A 19,871-nucleotide genomic window follows, 5' to 3' on the forward strand; every position below is an offset into this window, starting at 1 on the left:
GTGTTATATTTGAGTTGGTTTTAAAAAGCCATTCAGGGGCGCCTGGGTGGCTCGGTCGGTTGAGCGTCCGACTTCAGCTCAGGTCACGATCTCACGGACCGTGAGTTCGAGCCCCGCGTCAGGCTCTGGGCTGATGGCTCAGAGCCTGGAGCCTGCTTCCAGTTCTGTGTCTCCCTCTCTCTCTGCCCCTCCCCCGTTCATGCTCGGTCTCTCTCTGTCTCAAAAATAAATAAACGTTAAAAAAAATAGTAATAAAAAAATAAATAAATAAATAAAAACAAAAAGCCATTCAATTCTCGGTGGCTCCCTGATACCGTTCTCCACTCTGATGCAAAATCTGAAGCCAACGTTCAAGGTTCTTCACGTTCTGGTCCCTGTATATCATTCAGTCTCTATCTCTCTCTTACCCAGAACTAGGTGATAGCTTTGCTGTAGCTCAGATACCTCCCGTAACTTTCTACTTCCGTGCTCACATTCATGCCATTCTTCTACTAAAGGAGTACATACTAAATGTCCTCCAATCTCAACACAATCCAATTCCATTATCCCTCAACACATCAAATTCCTCCTGTTTTATACAGAAGAACTTATGAAGCCTTTCCTGATCCCTCCAATCATATGTTCTGTCTCCCCTCTTTGAAATTCCGCAAGATTTACTGACATTTCTCTTCTGGTATATATGCCAATTAGCCCTGCGTTACAGCCGGGTAATGTCTTTGTCTCAAGATAATAATCTGTGACATTAGACACTACATTATTCATCCATATTGCCAAACAAATGGTAGGTTATCAGTAGCTTATGTGACAGGGCAAATATAGAAAGGACAGTCTATAACTCAGAAACGGAATAAACAATGGCACTAAGTTAAGAACATTTGTGGCTTATGCCTAAAATGGTGACTACTGCAGTATGTTGTGTTTTTTTTTTTTTTAAGTTTATTTATTTTTGAGAGACAGACAGAGCACAAGCAGGGGAAGGGGACAGAGAGAGAGGGAGACACAGAATCCGAAGCAGGCTCCAGGCTCCGAGTTGTCAGCACAAAGCCCGACATGGGGCTTGAACCCACAAACTGCAACATCATGACCTGAGCCGAAGCCGGACGCTTAACCAACTGAGCCACCCAGGCGCCCCTGCAGTTTGATTTCTGAACATAGTGTTTAGTTGACAGAATCACAGTGGTTACGTTTGGAAGACAGGTTGGATTCAGATTACAGAGCCTTGAATGCCAGGGTAATAAAAATGGCATATATTTAGCACTCAAGGAGAGTCACTGATGGTGTTAGGAGCTGAAGAGTAGCAAAACCTGAGATATGAAAATCAAACCGGAAGCACTCTGATTGACATACCAGTCTTCTGGGAATTTGGTTGGAAGCAAGTCCATCCCTGAGAGAAGAATTGAGTCTTGGTATACTGATAAAATTAAGTGTATAAACCTGTAGATCTGTGAGTCCTGGGAAAGTCACTAAGCTAAATACTGCTGTGTAGGCTCCCGATAACCCGACATTTTAGTATCCACCTCAATAAAAGGAAACAGGCTCAAACCAAAGCATCATTACTAAATTTCCAAACTGGTGAAAAAGAGGACATTCTCTATTTTTTCCAGAGAAGTCAGAGGGGAAGAGAAAACATACTACATACAAAGGATGGGGAATCAAAATAGCCGTGGATTCCTCAGCAACAGCACTTGAACCTAGAAGACGGGGAAACTGTTTTTCAGACTCAGAAAGAAAAGAATTTCCACCCTAGAATTCTACGCTAAGCCAAACCATCAATGAAGGTGAGAGTAAAATGAACAAATTTTCACACACACAAAGTCTCTGAACGCTTATCTTCCATGCACCTTTCTCAGAACACACTGAAATAAAGATATTAACAAAGAAAAAGAAAAATGGGGCATAAAAGAAACAGGAAAGCCAACGCAAGAGTGAGGCACAAAGAATCCCCAGGATAACGGGGAGCCAGGACAGCACCTGTGCGCCCAGCACAAAGGGCAACCACTCTAGACTGCAGGAGGTCAGGGATCTCTGGGAGACGTTTCCTTAAGAGTATCTGATGCTACTCCGGGGCAAACAGACTGTGCAGGAAACGTCATCTAAGCATGTGACATGGCTCGCTGGGACTACAGAATGATGTAAACACTGAATACTAATCTACCCAAAATAATACACCTTTTTGGGAGGGCTACAGGGATGAGAAATTGAGTAGAGGAGGGGAAAGCAGGGGTGAGGAAGGAAGGTTAAATACTCATCTTCCATAGTAAGAATCAATCTATCCTGTCTAAAACTGAAAAGTCAAGGGGCGCCTGGGTGGCTCAGTTGGTTGCATGTCCGACTTCGGATCAGGTCATGATCTCACGGTTCGTGGGTTCAAGCCCCGCGTCAGGCTCTGTGCTGACAGCTCGGTGCCTGGAGCCTGCTTCCAATTCTGGGTCTCCCTGTCTCTCTGCCCCTGCCCCGCTCATGCTCACTCACTCGCTCTCTCTCTCTCTCAAAAATAAATAAACATTAAAAAAAATTTTTTTAAATAAAAAAAGTAAAATAAAACTGAAAAGTCAAGAGGTGACAATCTAAGCACATTATTTGGAAATACAGGAGGTCTATGTGCACGAACATGTTAAGAAGTTGTACATGTTTGGGGCACCTGGGTGGCTCAGTCGGTTGAGCGTCAGACTCTTGGTTCCTGCTCAGGTCATGAGCCTGTGGTTTGTGAGTTCGAGCCCTGCATTGGGCTCTGCACTGAGGAACCTGCTTGGGATTGTCTCTCTCCCCTCTGTCTCTGCTCCTACCTTCCTCGTGCTCTCTCTCTCAAAATAAATTTAAACATAAAGAAAAGGAAAAAGAAGTTGTAAATGTTTAAAAGACAGCCACTGTGATACAACCACTTGGGATATTGGTCTGGCAGTATCTAATAAACACAGATTCACATCAAATCATTCCACTGCTAGGTGCAAACCCCACGAAATCTCACACATGTACACGGATGGTTTATTGTAGCACTGTTCGTCGTAAGTAAGGTTTTTAAAATAACCTAAAGGTCCAACAAGAGAAAAATGGCATGTAGTATGATATATATGTATATATTCATCAAGTGTGATATATATAAATTCAATGTAATACTATACAACAGTGAAAAAATGGATTCCTGGAGCTCTGAGTATCCAACATCAATAAACCTCAAAAACCATGTAAGAGGAAAAGCAAGTAGAGAGAAAAGATAGAAAATTAACATATCACACTATTTGCGTAACGTTTAGAATAACACCATACATGTACATATGATATATACATACACATACACACACACAGCAACTTCAGGATCATAATTCCCTCTGGGGTAGGAAGTGGGAAATGAGGTCAGAGAAGGGTTCAGAGAGGGTTTTGATTTTCCTTGTAATGTTTTATTTCTTATGATATATAGTAATACATCAGTCTCCATTATATTATCTATAATTTTTGTGTATAACTGAAGTATTTCTAGGAGCTTCTGTTCAAATTTGGAAAATTAAATTCATACATTGAATTGTCCATCTCAAAGCACAATTAGAGGACCATAATCCCTTATGCAAACTCACAGCTTCAGGTTTCAGAATTCTGAATTCTTTGGATTTTACAAGTGCATGTATTACATTGCACGTTCAGTGGGATCTGTAGTCAAATGATGTTCAAAGTGAGTATCTGACACTACCCAGGTGGTTGTTCTCCCTCAGGACAAAGAAGCCACCAGCCTGGCCCCAGGCAAATAGCCCTCACTCCTTAAACCTGCACCGATTCCCTTTGCCCCTTCGCGGAGCAGAGAGGGGAGGCAAGTGAATGGGGACAGCAGCAGGTGTCTGGGAAGAATGTGGACTCTGCTATGTCCAGATTTGTGAGTACCTAGAACTTCCCTGACTCCTGACTTACACCAGGTCACTACTGCCCACTGCTCTACGGCCCTGACCTAATATGGGGCAAATATACCACCTGATTCCTGCTGAACCTATTTTCTGCTTTATTTCAGTTGCTGTTAGGCAGAACACTGAGAATGACCCAGCTCTACATCCCAGTCTGTGTCCTGCCTCTTCAAAGCCAGACCACACACACACACACACACACACACACACACACACACACACACAAATACATATCCACGTTCGCAGCACTCTAAAGCAGAATTCCTTTCACTGACTTCCTAACTGATCAACCTTTCCTACGTTTCGCCGAATCTGCTCACCTGTGTTCCCCCAGGCCCCCACCGCTCATCACCCAGGGGCTCTGTATTTCCTGCTACTACTGGCATCTTGCTAACTCCCCCTACCTGGGTTTGGTTGCCCTCAGTCGCATCATGACATATAATCAGCCTCAGGAGGTGATAAATACCAGCTTGCTCTTAAAAGCCGATGCTGAAAAATATTTTTATTTTTATTGCTGATTAATCTGACTAATGAAAGAAAGAACACTGTGCTTAGCTCATGTCCCATTAAACATCTGTTATGGTCATCAACACCTCTTGGCTATTATCACGGGTGACATTCTGAATTGATATCAGCAATAGAATCAATACCCAATTCCCTCAATACCAAATTCAGTAAGCACGGTATCCAACTGGGAAAAGGTGAGAGGAAATACCCTTCTCCTCCCTAATTACCAAGTGGCCAGTCAACCACTTTTACGTTGGTCAAGCTCGTTGATTTACTGTGTTTGCTAAATGCTCGGGCCTTACACAGAGCAAATGCAAAGGATAGCAGGCATGTCACAGTGTTTTCAAAGGGAGCTCCGCATGTCTTCCTTGGGAGGGCAGCAGGAAGCGAGCTTTGGAGCAGGATGTCAGCAAGCAAAGGGAGAAAGGCAAAAGCCCCACTTACCATAGAAGAGGAATGCTTTGGTCATGTGATGATGTAGGTAGGTCCGGTTGATGGTGAAGAAACACGCATCCGCTCCGCACTGGCCTAGCCTTCCAGTTTCCCCAGTCAGTGGGGACCACCAGAGCATGATGGGGTAGTTATCAGTCTCTGATTTGTTTTTCCAGTTCAGGGCTTCTTTCCCAGGGAGTGGATAGAGGTGTGTAGGCTCCTCCTCCATCGTTGCATGTCCATCTTGCCTGTTGGAATTTTTAAACTTCTTCCTTTCAAGTTTCCCCAGCTCAACCACTACCTGAAAGAGAAGACAATTATCACAGAGTCAGATTGTTTAATTTCCATTCACACATCTCCCATTCATCTTGATGACCGAGCCTTGCATTAGTTTCCTTTTGCTGCTCTAACAAATTACCACAAACTCAGCAATTGAAAAGAACACATTTATGATTACATAGTTCTGGAGGTGAGGAGTCTGACCTGGGTCTCACTAGGCTAACAGCAAGGTGTCAGCAGGGCTACATTCTTCTCTGGAAGCTCTAGAGAATCCATTTTCTTACTTTCCTATCTTTTAGAGCTACCCACCATTCTTGACTCGTGGCCCCTTCTCCATCTTCAAAGCCAGCAATGTTGCCTCTCACTCTTAGTCTATTGTCACATCTATGTCTGACCAGGGAAGACTCTTAGCTTTTAAGGACTCATGAGATTGCACTGGGCTCACACTGATAATTCTGGATAATCTCATCTCAGTGTGTCACCTTAAACCATTTACATTTACATTTCCACAAGTTCCAGAGATTAGGGTGTGGACAAAGCCTCCGAACTATCTACCAACAAGGATGTTTAACTCCACTGAGCACACGCCAGGCATATTTCTCTATTCCATAGGCATCTATAGAATCCAGAAATAGTTTTATCTCTCTTTTTTTTTATTTAATAGTTTTATGTCTTAATGAAACCCATGAAAATCAGGGCTATTACTTGGCTATTGTTAGAGATAACATTCTAGGGAAAATTAGTTGTAAATTACCAATCAGTTTCTTTTTGGTACAATTAGAGTAATAACACGGGTCTTACATTTCTAATAATTTCCACTGTGATATCAGGTGAAGTATACAGTGAGTCCTGGGCTCCCTTCCATGTAAAACTATGTTTATTTATTGATTTCAGGACAGTGTGGGTCACTGGATAGCTAGGACATCAGTAACAGGAATCTGGAGGGCAGGGTGGACAGAGTGGAAACAGGAAGGCAGTTGTTCTCCAAAAATGCTGCCTCATCATCAAATTTTAAGGGTAGATATTGATACAGTGTTATAAAAAATGTGTTAGAGAAAACAGTATAAAAGTATGAATTGGTCTGTGTCACATATAACTGAAACATTAGCAGTTGAACTATGCAACAAATCAATCAGTAAAAGGAAGGCACACTTTTACGTATTAACTCCTTCACCAAGCAACAGCGGACATCTGTGTGGCCCAGCCCCGACTCTCAGCAGCCCAGGTGGTGCCTTCTTTCTTGCTTGCGGCCCTAGTGTCAGAAAAGGGCCACGGCCTGATGATAGAGTCTGCAGCTCGCTGGTGAGGGTCTGTAACATTCACTCGATTCCCTGAGGGAGGCCAAGGCCAAAAAAAAAATGTCAAAAACCACTGAGTGACAGCCAAGTAGCACTCCAAAAAAAGTAAGAAATTATACTGGCCTGAAAAAATCATGGATCACTTGTGACACCAAAGTCAGCATTATGACAGTAAGATGATCGCTAAAAACTAAAGTCTAGCCCCTGCCAACAACTTTGTCAGCATTTTCATGATAACTTAAGGTTGTGGCTACTCCCCAGCACCTTGATGGAGTGGAGTTGGCTTGTAGCCACAAAATCTGTATCTCTTCACCAGACCTTCCCCCTGCAAATGTACAACCAACAACTTTAAAAAGAAGCTTTTAGAAAGCCATGGATAAAACTTCAAAGACAAATTTTGTTCTACATTTCTGATCAATGTCTATTATGTGAGGTGTAAGTTCATTTCCAAAGAATAGAGATTGCTTTAGGGAGAGATTTTTCTGCCAAATAGTTTTTGTTGTTGTTGTTTGTTTTTTCTTTTTTAAGTTTATTTATTTATTTTGAGAGAGACAGAGACAGCACAAGTCGGGGAGGAACAGACAGAGAGGGGGGGACAGAGGATCCAAAGTGGGTTCTGTGCTGACAGCAGAGAGTCCAACGCAGGGCTCGAACTCGCCAACCGCGAGGTCATGACCTAAGCCAAAGTGGGACACTTAACCGACTGAGCCACCCGGGCACCCCTTTCTGCCAAATAGCTTTTAAAAAAACATTAAGCCTCAGACATCACCACTAAGTGGTAAGACATATGAAGGACAGAGAAATATATTAAATAAAACTATGAGTAAAATCAGCCAAATCTAAAATCTGGGAAATTCCAAAGGATCAATGAGACAGTATTTTCAAAAGTCCGTGACATGGAATAGAAGGTGGGACAGAGGAAACTTTCATAGTAGAAAAAACAAAACCCCACAATTGGAGACACGCCAGCTAAATGTGATGTATGGGATTTGTGTATTCCAGATTCTAACCAACCCATTATAAAAGACTTCTTTGAGATAACTGGGAAAGTCTTAACACGGCCTAGGATATGGGTGGTGCTGATTAGTTACTGCTAACTTTGTTGGGTGTGGCAATAATTTGGTTATACCATACTTCTAAAAGTTCCCATCTCTTAGAGAATCATATTAAAGTAAATCCAGGTAAAATAATATGAAGTCCTGGATTTGTTTTAAAATACTCCAAACGTATTCATGAATTATTATACAACCAAAAAGTAAATAAAGTTCAAACACTAAAGATACATATACACCCAAAGAATTTACATGTACTGTATACAAAATACAGTAAAATGTGAGTAGAAAACAATGTCTCAGATGAACGATTTCCTCTAGGGGACCACGGTACTTTAGCTTAACTGAAGATCAGCATAACATTTTCAGGGTTACGTTACTTATTAATTATGTCATAAGATCTGTTATGGCCTAAACTGTAACCTGCCCCCCAAATTCATACACTGCCGTCCTAACTCCCATTACCTCAGAATATGACTGAGTTAGGGGACAGGGTCTTTAAAGAGGTAATTAAGTTAACAGGAGGTCATCAAGGTGGACCCAACAGGTGGTCATCAAGTGTGACTGGTATCCTTATAAAAAGAGGATATTAGGACACATAAAGGTGAAGAAGGCAGACGACGTGAAGACACAGGGAAAAAACAGCCATCCACAAGTCCCGAGGAGAGAGACCTCAGAAGAAACAACCCTGCTTGCTGACACCTTGATCTTGGACTCTCGGCCTCCAAAATTGTAAGAAAATACATTTCTGTTGTTTAAGCCACTCAGTCTGTGGTACTTTATGATGGCAGCCCTGGCATGATTTTTTTTTTTTTTTTAATTTATCCTTCTTTTACCCTCCCTACATGGCAACAAACCACTAGAAATAAGAATGGTCCTAAATGTGTGGGCATTATATCTTCTCGTGCACAGTGTTTAAGAAAAAATAGCACCTCTGAAACTCTGAACACTAAAGCATTTATTTTATTAAATTTTTTTAATGTTTATTTATGTTTGAGAGAGTGCAAGAGACAGCGGGGGAGGGGGAGAGAGAGAGGGAGACACAGAATCCGAAGCAGGCTCCAGGCTCCAAGCTGTTAGCACAGAGCCCAATGCGGGGCTCGAACTCACAAACTGCAAGATCGTGACCTGGGCCGAAGTCCGACACTTAAGTGACTGAGCCACCCAGGCACCCCTAACACTGAAGCATTTAATATACCCATGTGGACAGGGAAACAGCCCAAACCACACTATTGGTGGCAAACTGAAATCAAGATCCAGACAAGGGTTCAGCTCCAGTAATCATACAACCTCTCATACTCTGGAAGCTTAGAAACGACAGCCATACCCAAAACATGGCTATTTCTTCTGACATCAAAAGAAATGCTCTCAGCTTAGACGCAGCCGTCCCTCGTAACTGAAAAACAGTGCCAAAATAATTGTGTACTAAGATCAAAGCTCTCATAACATCCACAGAAAGAAGTAGAGAACCCCAGTTCCTCCTGCACAGGGAGGTCCTGGACACCCACAGGACAGACAAGCAGGAAGGCAAGTATTTCTTCTGACCAGAGTCCCAATCTGGCAGTATAAGGTGGTAGAATCCAGCACCAGACTGTCTGCCACAGTGCTTTTATACGCAAATCTCATTCAATCTTAATCAAGAAGGAAGATCACCGAGAGTGAAAAAGCCCAGAGAACACCTCTCTTTCCATCAGCCCCACACCTGAACTGCTCACGTCCACAAATCATCTTTAAAAGTCCTTTGGATTTCTGGGGCGCCTGGGTGGCTCAGTCCATTAAGCATCCAAATTTGGCTCAGGTTATGATCTCACAGTCCGTGTGTTTGAGTCTGCATCGGGCTCTGTACTGACAACTCAGAGCCTGGAGCTTGCTTTGGATTCTGTGTCTCCTCTCTGCCCCTGCCCCACTCATGCTGTCTCTGAAAAATAAATAAATGTTAAAAAAAAAAAAAAAAAAAAGTCCTTTGGATTTCAAAATGGATAGCTGGTGCTTGAACGGGTCCAAAATATATCTGAACTCCTATCTATATTCTTCCTATCATGGTGTAATTTTTATTCTAATTTGAAACCAGCAAATGAAGTTCAGAATCACCGACTAAATGAAATAAATCGGAAGACTAAAAACTGGTGTTCAAACACCCACATTCAGTGCTTGGTCTAGTAGCATATGTCAAGAATGACAAATGTATTGGGCAACTGGGCGGCTCAGCTGGTTAAGCGCCTGACTTTGGCTCAGGTCACATCTCACGGTTCGTGGTTCGAGCCCCGCATCGGGCTCTGTGCTGAGAGCTCAGAGCCTGGAGCCTGCTTTGGATTCTGTCTCCTTCTCTCTGCCCTTGCCCCACTTGTGCTCTGTGTCTCAACAATAAATTAAAAAAAAAAAAAAGAATGACAAGTGTATTAATGTGGATGTTTTGTTGTTTTTTTAATTTTTTTTTTAATGTTTATTTATTTTTGACAGAGACAGAGACAGAATGCGAGGGGGTTAGGGGCAGAGAGAGAGGGAGACACAGAAGCAGAAGCAGGCTCCAGGCTCTGAGCTGTCAGCACAGAGCCCGACGCGGGGCTCGAACTCACAAGCTGTGAGATCATGACCTGAGCCGAAGTTGGACGCTCAACCGACTGAGCCACCCAGGCGCCCCTAATGTGGATGTTTGTGTTCTGCAGAATAGACCATCTTAATCTCAGAATAATCATGGTTTCTTCAAGAATGCCACCTTTCAGAATTCATCGTAATAGTGGACTTGGAGAGGCCCATCCAAATTTGACCCAGTAAGACAGACTGAGCTCTGCTTTCTGTTCTTCTAGCACCAGGACCCTCCAGGAGTCACAAATTGATCCCCCCATCTCACTGGTTTTGTTTCTACCTGATACACCCACTCACTAAAACCTCAGTTTCATCTACTAAAAAAAAAAAAAAAAAAAAAGAGTATTTTCCCTGCCTGAGACAGAAAACCCCTGATCCTGAGAAATTAAGCAAAAAGCAAAGTACTTGGAGAAAATGCAGTGGGTTGAAGGGGGAAAGGGTGGAAAGGCTCAGGGCTCAACACGAAGCAGCCCAAATTCTTGCTACCTGGAGTGTGACAAGCAGAAAGACAGAGGCTGTGATGCAGAGGCAAGATGCCAAAAGCTTCCTCCTCTGAATCCACGCCATGCTGCCCGGCCCTGGGTGACTGACAGAGGGCCGGCCTGGCTACCAGGTGTTCTCGAGTCGGCCCACAGCCCAAGACAACTTCACGTGAAGGAACCATCTGGGTGCCGATGTCTTCCACTGCCATTCCTGCTGGGACCTGGTCTCCATGAAGGGCTGGGATCCGAGGTTCCGCGCGGGCCTGGCTTGGCATTGAGAGGAAACAGCATGCAGTCTTCTTAAACTATCATCAGAGCAGCTGGAGATTTCTTCAAACCAGAAGGCATCCAAAAAGTCTGTAACAAACGAATAATCTTTTAGCCATGGTGCAGAATATTTAATAAACGTAGTCTTTCAGGGCTGTCAGGTAGAAACCCAAGGCTTTAAAACGAAAAGGAACCTTTGAGATCATGTAGTCCTCACTCCTAGATAAGGAAACCAAGATCAGAGAGAGGAAGTGACCTGGTCAAGGTCACACAGCCCATCAGAGGAGAGTGGCAGATCTATATAGTTAGGTCCTGGGTCTAAAATTCTGATGCCACTTAATTTTCCCTGCCATCAGAAGATTGAATTCCACAAGTCACTTATATGGAGTCACTTCTTCCACCCAGGTTTCAAAGGACTAGAGAAATAGAATAGAAATTACCAGGATTATCCACCCACTCCCATATAAAGTAGGGAAAAAACAAATAAAAGTTCAAAAATGGATAATGATCAACAGACCCAAATTTCCTCTATGGAAAACAACTTCAGCCACAACATAAGGAACACAAGGAATTCTGATTATTGATTTAGTTATTTAGTCTTTTCTAGCAAGTATAACAAAGCAGTGGGTTCTGTGAGCAGTATGATTCTCTGGAAGTTCTCAGATAAGATTTCCATCCATCTGAAATGGATGATCGTTTCAAAAAGTTTTATTTAGTTTTTTTAAATGTTTATTTATTTGTGTGAGAGACAGAGAGAGCACAAGCAGGGGAGGGGCAGAGAGAGAGGGAGACACAGAATCCGAAGCAGTCTCCAGGCTCTCAGCTGTCAGCTATAGAGCCCGACACGGGGCTTGAACCCACCAACTGTGAGATCATGCTCTGAGCCAAAGTTGGACACTTAACTGACTAAGCCACCCAGGTGCCCCTCAAAAAGTTTTAAAAGTGAACTAAAAAGTTCCAAAGAATGTCTTTTTTATTGATTTTTTAAATGTTTATTTATTTTTGAGAGAGAGAGAGTAAGAGAACATGAGTGGGGTAGGGGCAGAGAAAGAGGGAGACAGAGGATCCAAATCTGGCTCTGCACTGACAGCAGAAGGCCTGACTTGGAGATCATGACCTGAGCCGAAGTCAAACGTTTAACCAACTGAGCCACGCAGGTGCCCCCAAAAGAATACCTTTTATTCCCATGGTTCTGTGAAGTCAAATGTCTTGGTCAAATGACATGGTGGAGTTCAGAATAGAGCAAGGATCAATATTCCTGAGGCTGCTCTACAGTACTCCAAAAATCTGGTTCTAAGATCTGATTGTACATCTCCCAGATAATAGCCTTAAGAATTAAAAATATAAAAATGATGTAGAATTCTGGTTAAAAACATTGGCCTTAAAGGTATACTCTCCTCTCATGCACCTACCTTCATTTACTTTTAAGTCCAGGCTAAGTCCCTCGGCAACAAAATGACTCTTGGTTTCAGAAATCACCAATGGTGTGTTTTTCCTCTTTTTCCCACAGAATTCCTGCAATCCACAGTGATTAAGGGAACAGGACCTAAGAGTCAGCCGGCCAAGATTCAAATCTCAACTCTCCAGCTGGTTTAACCTAGCCTCTCAATATCTCAATTTCCAAAATGTAGATAATAAGCCTGCCTAATCAGAAGGTTATTAAGAATTCCGTAAGATTCCTACTCCGTACCAGTAACTATTTACTATGTTGCTGCCCGACCAACTGGAACTTCAAAAGCAGAAATACTCGCTTTGCCAAAGAAAAGGAGATCACTAATGTTTGTTGAGTGACCTATTGTGAGAGAGGCCCTTCCTAAGTGCTCAGCGTGCCTGAGACCATTCAAACCTCCTACAACTCTATGGAGGGAGCAAATTGCTGTCCTTATTTTTAAGGAAGAGAAAACGAGATCCGAAGGAAGTCAAGTAACTTACCCAAGATCACAACTTTGATAAGTACAAGCAAAAACTGGTCCGGCTCTGCAGTTCATGTACGGTTTTACATTTTTTAACACTAAGATTATAAAATTCCCACCCAACAATACTAGCACAGATTATCTGCTTTAATCATAGAAAAAAACCTGTAGAGCGCCTGGGTGGCTCACTCGGTTAAGCGTCCAACTCTTGGTGTCGGCTCCAGTCATGATCTTGCAGTTTCAGGAGTTCAAGCCCCACGTCCGGCTCTGTGCTGGCAGCACAAAGCCTGCTTAAGGTTCTCCCTCTCTCTGCCCCTCCCCTGCTCGCACTGTCTCTGTCTCTCTCAAAATAAATAAACTTAAAAAAAAATTTTTTTAAGTCATAGAAAAAAATGTGTTCTATACAGCTTCTATACAGCTATACAGAATAGCTTTCTGTCAGCTGGTATACCAGAGAAAAAAGTAACAAAAACCCATAAAAACCTGAGAAATGCCTTTCCTTCCACTCAGTCAATGCTAATAGCTATTAACTATATAAAATGTGGAGCAAGCGCTTTGAGTTTCAATCCTGGCTCTGTCATTTATATGTAATATAAATTTGGACAAGTTACTAAATCTTTCTAAGCTTCAGTTTCTTCACAATAAAGAAGAAACATTAACTATCATTATTTCTTTCCCTTGCAGAACAGAAAGATGATCAAATTTCTGTGTTATACACAAAGGCAATTTATTATAGCTATAATTAATGTAAACCAGATTAGGTCATGAAATATTACCACCTTAAGTGGGTGTCAAACTGTTATCATTTTCAGAAGACTTTACAGGTATCACTCCACTTGATCTTATTGGTAACCACTCTGTAAAGTAAGCAAGGTAGGTTTTATTTTCAGTTCCCACAAATAAGGAAACTGAGCCTCGGCAAGTTGAAGCGATTTGCCCAAGATCATAGTTTTTAAAGGCTGGAGTGGGTCTAGAAATCAGGTCGCCGCTCTCCAGGATCACAGGAAAGGAAAGAGATGGGGCAAATAGTGGCAGCTTGTTAGAAGGACAAGAGGGTCAGAAATAAAAGAAAATAAAAGACAGGGAGAGAATGGGAGACATAGTTTGGGATATTTTTACAGCGGCTGCAATGCTGTCCTACGGCCCGTCCTAGGTAGGGCCTTTTTAAGTCTTTACATGGCTGTGTGAACTATGACAAAAGAATTTAGCGTTACAAATTCCCTTTCATCCACAGAATCTCAATTTAGCTCATATTCTCAAAGCCAGAGGTATAGTAAGGTCTCAGGGACCAAGCTGTGAGGACATACCAACCACTACTTTAAAGAATAGAGCCAGTTAGTGGGGATGGGTTTATGATTTATCACAAGCAGCAATCAACCAGACCTTGGGGCACATCAATCTAATATATGGTATTAATGACTCAGGAGCTTGTCAACAAGGCAACAGTCCCCCACTGGAGGGACAGATGGGTCTGCAGAGAGCCTGGTGAAAGCCAGTAAGTACCAGCGCAATGGGATTCCAGGGGGAAAGCTCCCTTCTGTTTCGTCATTGCCCACAAGATGAATCTCAGAGTCTACCAAGAGGGTGGCCCCAGAACACTCCTTTCCCGGATGAAGCAATGGGTGTTTGTGCAGACAACCATGGTAGGTAACATCGGAAATGGACGCTCACTAACCAACCTTCTTGACCCCCAAGCCGAGCATCTGAAATGCATTGTTCAGCTTGCGTGCTCTGCCTAGGGCTGGCCATCTGCTGCCCAGAGTGGGATTTGAAGGTGAGCGTGACTACCTCACACTCCTGCAGGTGCTAGTGCATCAACACCAATGACACTTTCACTCTAAAATAATTTCCAATGTCTCCACTTTGTTTTGAATTAAAATAGAGGAGATATCTTAAAGCAAACTAGCAGTCTGAGGGTGCCAGCCTCAAGTTTCAGGCATGCAGCGCTGGTCCAAGGTACAGGGTCTTAGAAACGGAGCTCAGAGATGATTTCTGCCGTGTCTCTGAGGATAAAATGAGAAAGTGAGCATGGGAGATGCACGGGGTTTTCTGACCCTGACACTTTGTGTGTGTCTGTCTTTTCCTCCCTGTCCCCACTGGCAGGGCAAAGAAGTGAGGCAGAGGCAGGGAGTTGTGGGGAGGCTCCTTTGATCATCTCTCTTCTAGTAACTGGTGCGTGGATTGAGTTAATAAGCGACTGTCTATACAGAGTTTAAGGTTATGCCAGGGAAAGTCTTTAAATGGAATGTGTCTAATTACCAGATTTAAATTATTCCCACAAAAGCATAATTTCTCAAGTAGGTTTGACTCTCCCAAGGTACATTTTCATTTTATAATGTATAAGCCCTCACAATATCCCTGAAATATGGCTGCCCTGGGAAAGACAGATGATGGTAGGCTGGTGGGGAAGTCTAAGGGCTTTTGGACAACTCTCCAGGAACTTTTTAACCCCTCCATTCAACACTTCTCTTACATTCCTATCTGGTTACTGCATAAGCCTGACAACTGGTGTTCCTACCGGTCTGACCCCTTGCACTCTCTCCACTTGCCTGTAGAGTTGTTTCTATAATGTAAACTGGACATCTCTCCTCCGATGAAAATCCATCGATGGCTTCCCACAGATTTCAAGATAAAGATCAAATTGAGTAGCTTAGAAAAACAAGACTCCTTGGACCCTGCCCTGCTTCTCCAGCTTCTAACCACACATACACTTCGTTCCGACTATTCCTTGAATGTAGCTTCCTGTTCTGTGCTCTAGTCTCTACCTAGCACATCCACACCTCTCTTCCACTAGCCTACCCATTCTCCTGGACTTTCCAAGCCACATACTTTGGCAAGCTTTACCCCTCCCAATGCCAAGTGGGGAGATCTAGGTCCACATCATTGTGATTGTTCCTGTCACAGCGGTGGAAAGAATGCAGGAAGCTGGCATTTTTCAGGAAACTTTCTGAAGATGCTTTATGAGATGGATATAAAGCAATTGTTGAACACTAAAAAGCTGACTTATTCTAACCTAGTGCCTGCGTCTGTTCCTTGGGCACCTGGTGAACGTGGAGTGATGGTTCCGGCCTCCACTGCCATCCAATTTACTTTATTAACATTTGTTGGTGTTCATTTTCCTCACTCTTTTTAAACAGACTTCATATGTTGCTGAGCACTTATTTTTATGTAGAGTGCTTGGCGTTGCAGACTCTATCCTGGAAGTTCATCCTCTTCCACCAACCACACATTTCAGGGGAGACATGTTGAGAATAATGAGAGACAAAGGAATACTGGCAGCCATGTGAATCAAGATGGGTGATTAATGGAGGAACAGAATTTGTAGCCTGAGACTTTCACATCTGATGCCATTGTTAAACTCTTAAATTCTGCATATGCTGAAGCACTCAAATGATGTGGTATTAATACAGTCTCAATCAGTGGGTCTACTTAAGCTAAATTAAAACACACCCAAACCAAAAAATGAAAACAAATCAAAAGATCATCTGCTTTGATCATTTATGTAATCAGGAATGAGGTACTGGTTAAACAACACCAACACAATGTGGCTAATACTTCACATGCCCGAAGACAAAGGGCTGGACCAGGTGATCTGGGGTTTCATCCCAAAATGAAGCGCTCTCATCCCACGAAGAGTGTCCAGGAGGAAAAACTCTCCACAGAAGAAAGATTAATCAAGAGACAGGTGATCAAGATAATTTGAGCCATCATAAACTAAGAGTTCTGGAAATATGAAGAACTATTTCTGTATAACAAGTTTAGGATTAGTTTATTTTCATTCTCTTTTTTAGCAACTCATCATTAACTTCTGAAAACTCAAATTTTATTCTCAAAGAAATATCTGAAAAACACTGTAAATAAAAACAAACTTTTTTTTCCCAATTTTTAACAACCCATGATGAGAAACACTGTAAAGCTTATTGGGAAATGCTGGTAATTGAATTAGGTGTTGCATTCCCACTGAAATCGGCACTTTACGCTCCACATTTAGAAAGCATTTAAACATGGGTTGGAAATGCCAGTATCCGAGCAATACTTGGACATATGTGGATAACATTATTGTCGGTCCAAACTATGTCCTTCTTCTTTATTTTCTAAAGATCCTGGTCTGAATTTTTTTAAACATACTGTTTGTAAGATAAACAGGGTTTTGTTTTTTTTTTAAGTGAACAATGAAAGAGGAGCCATATAACAGTAACAGTTAAGACTGCCTATTTAATTCAGTTACACACTGCCATCTAGCAGGAAGCCAGCATGGGAAGCCAGCAGTTTCAAAAATGGAGCCGACTTGAATGAGCCTCTGATGCTAGGACATTGCCTGTGGCTTTCAGGCCTAAGGAGAAAGTTCTGAGATTGAGGTTAGGGTGCTTCCTGACTGATGGCTCTGCCACTTTAGTGTGCAAATACCTGGGTTGCTTATTCAACGGTTGACCAGACCCCACCTGAAAGCCCTCCCTTTGAGACCACGAGGTGGATCAGAAACAATGCCCTAGTTGCAGTGTGACATCACTACCAAGCCCAAGATTGGTCATGAGCTTCTGGGTTGTCTCATCTTGAGAGAAGGAAGGGCATACAAGGAGAATGACGTCCTGAAGACCCACTTGCCATACTGAAAATTGTACCCAGCCAGAGTGCATGCACTCCACACAATGAAATTAACAACCCAAGTCACCACATGCATTTTAGGGAGCTGTGGCAGCGAGTAGGGGGCAGTCTGTTGGAGCTGTGAAGAGAAGGAAAACAGTCATTTTGTGCGACACTTGCAACGTATCATTAAAAGGTGCCAGGAAGTGTCTTAAAATCACATCGATGTTATTTACACATCTTACACAAAACGAGTTCTACTCTGAGGGCGCTCATCGGGTGCAATAATACCTAAGAAATGGATTGCACGTTGATAGCCTTGCCATTCAGAGGGCTCCCCCCATGGCATTTTCTCCGTTAAAAAAGCAGTGCTCGCTAGAGCTGGGCAATCAGAATCGCTACTACTTCAGCACATAATTCCAGCAACAAGTGATTCTCACTGAAGACGTGGGGAAGAAGGAAGCAAGTCGCAACACACAAGCGGCAGAGTGAGGTTTTCGAATCGGTGGGGCGGGGAAGGTCACGGGAAACCCGCAGGGACGTGAAATCCCCCAGTCGCCCGCGGCTGAGACCCGGGCGCCTTCCCGGTGCTCCTGCGCGTCACCGGCCTCCCATCTGGGCTTTTTCGGCCCAAGAGAGGTTTAAATCTCAGGCGGTGTCTCTGGAAAGCGCTGCCCAAAGCTTCCCAAAACGGACTTCGAGTCTTTTTCAGCACGCAACTCTTTCTCTTACGCACACTCCCTTCTGGGCACAAAGAGGAGGTGTGCTCCGGGTGCGTCCCGGCTTCCGTGCGCACCAGAAAAGTCTCCTTTTGTTTCTGGGCATCAAGACCCTGTCCCCACCAGGTATCATTGCAGCCCGAAAAGACCCAGTGCCTCCCACTCACCTCGTCCCGGGTAGGAGGCTCGCTGGCGGCTGGCAGCCCGGCCGCTTTCCACTTTCAGTTTGCGCTCAGCCGGGGCTCGGGCGAAGACTCGGAAAGGAGGTTTGGGAAAAGCGGCATCACTTTCCGCGCTCGCAGGCCCAGCGATCCTCCATCCAGGTTTTCGCCGTTGCCGGGCTTAAAGGCCAGTCCACAGAGGTTCCTGGGAGTTTCTGCTTCTCCCTCGCTCGTGAGCCACTTCATTCCCAAAAAGTTCCTGGAAGACTCCTGAGATTCTCTTTAGTAAGTCGCGGGACACTTGCTGCTTCTCAAACTCTGCTAGGACTGGAGCAAATTCAAAGTCACCTATTCAGGAAAACAGAACATGCCAGGCAAAGCAGAGACCTGGGGATACATTTAATCAGGTACCAGTGTTTGGTAGACTGAGCAGGATGATCCTTAGTTTTTAAAAAGTGGCGAAAGAAAACTAACTTCAGGCCACTGAATCCCAAATTTAGAGAACCCGTTTAAAATTATTTTTCCCTAGTCTGCAGGGAAGGTGATAAACCTAGGGAGGTTATTGAAGATCTTGGGAGGGCCAGGGCTTGGTTGAGGCAAGTGAGGCATCTAGGGCTTAAAATAGGAGGAGACAGTGAGTCCTACAAGTGCCGGGCACATTGCAGGAACCTGAGAGTCATTGCTGCCCTGTGCCTGCCTCACTGTAGTCCGGGCCCTGAGATCTCCAGTGCCAGGAACCTCAATTAACTAGTCTGTAAAAACTGGTTGATAATAATGGTATCAACTTCAAGAAACACCAAACACACACACACACACACACGAAACACCAAACTCAGAGGAAAAGATTGATAAATTGGATATCACTGAAAGCAAATTGTGTTCACCAAAAGACACTTAAGGAAAAACCAGAGTAGAAGATATTTACAGTAGATTTATCTAAGAAAGAATTCATATCCAGAATATAGCAAGAATGCCTAAAACACGATAAGAAAAAAAATCAAAAAAGCAACCTAATAAAAATCTCTGGGAAGGAAGGAACCGAAGACTTATACAGCACAAAGAGGAATATGAATGGCCAATAAGTATGTGAATGATGCTTAATTTCTTTAGTCATCAGGGAAAGGCAGATTAACACAATTATATACTACCACACATCCACCCATCCTAAAATGTGTATGGAACCACAGAAGACCTCAAATAGCCAAAGTATTCTTGAGAAAGAAGAATAAAACTGGAGGTATCACAATCCCAGATTTCAAGATATAAAAGCTATAGTAATTAAAACACTATGGTACTAGCATAAAAACAGCCACAGAGATCAATGGAACAGTATAGAGAACCAAGATATAAGTCCACACCTATATGGTCAATCACTCTATGACAAAGAAGGCAAGAATATAAAATGGGGCAAAGAGAGTTGTTTCAATAAACGGTGTTGGGAAAAATGGACAGCTACGTAAAAACAAACTATACTGCTTTCTTACACCATACACAAAAATAAACTCAAAATGGATTAAAGACCTACATATGAGACCCCAAACCATAAAACTCCTAAAAGAAAACATAAGCAGCAATCTCCTGGACATTGCCCTTAGCAACATATTTATGCATATGTCTCCTGAGGCCAGTGAAACAAAAACGATTGGGAATACATCAAAATAAAAAGCTTTTGCACAGCAAAGGAAGCCATCATCAACAACA

At 43.0% G+C, this 19,871-nt stretch overlaps 1 protein-coding gene across 3 annotated transcripts in view; it reads right to left on the minus strand.

Moving 5' to 3' along the window:
* The window catches only part of FUT10 (fucosyltransferase 10), an 82,240-nt gene extending 63,928 nt beyond the window's left edge, over positions 1–18,312 (minus strand). For 2 of the 3 annotated variants that reach the window (XR_008295918.1, XM_015062673.3), the window contains exons 1-3: positions 18,177–18,312; positions 10,531–10,883; positions 4,842–5,130 (exon numbers count right to left, since the gene is read on the minus strand). Coding sequence is in view for 2 of the 3 variants with exons in the window: in XM_015062673.3 (XP_014918159.1) it covers positions 4,842–5,130; positions 10,531–10,611 (370 nt within the window). In the remaining variant the exon portion in view is untranslated. Of the gene's footprint in view, positions 1–4,841; positions 5,131–9,160; positions 9,377–10,530; positions 10,884–18,176 lie in introns of all 3 variants that reach the window. The other variant, XM_053216397.1, reaches the window with a different exon arrangement.
* Positions 18,313–19,871: the final 1,559 nt, after the last annotated feature.

The sequence above is a fragment of the Acinonyx jubatus genome, chromosome B1 (genome assembly GCF_027475565.1).
Source record: "Acinonyx jubatus isolate Ajub_Pintada_27869175 chromosome B1, VMU_Ajub_asm_v1.0, whole genome shotgun sequence".
NCBI lineage: Eukaryota > Metazoa > Chordata > Mammalia > Carnivora > Felidae > Acinonyx > Acinonyx jubatus.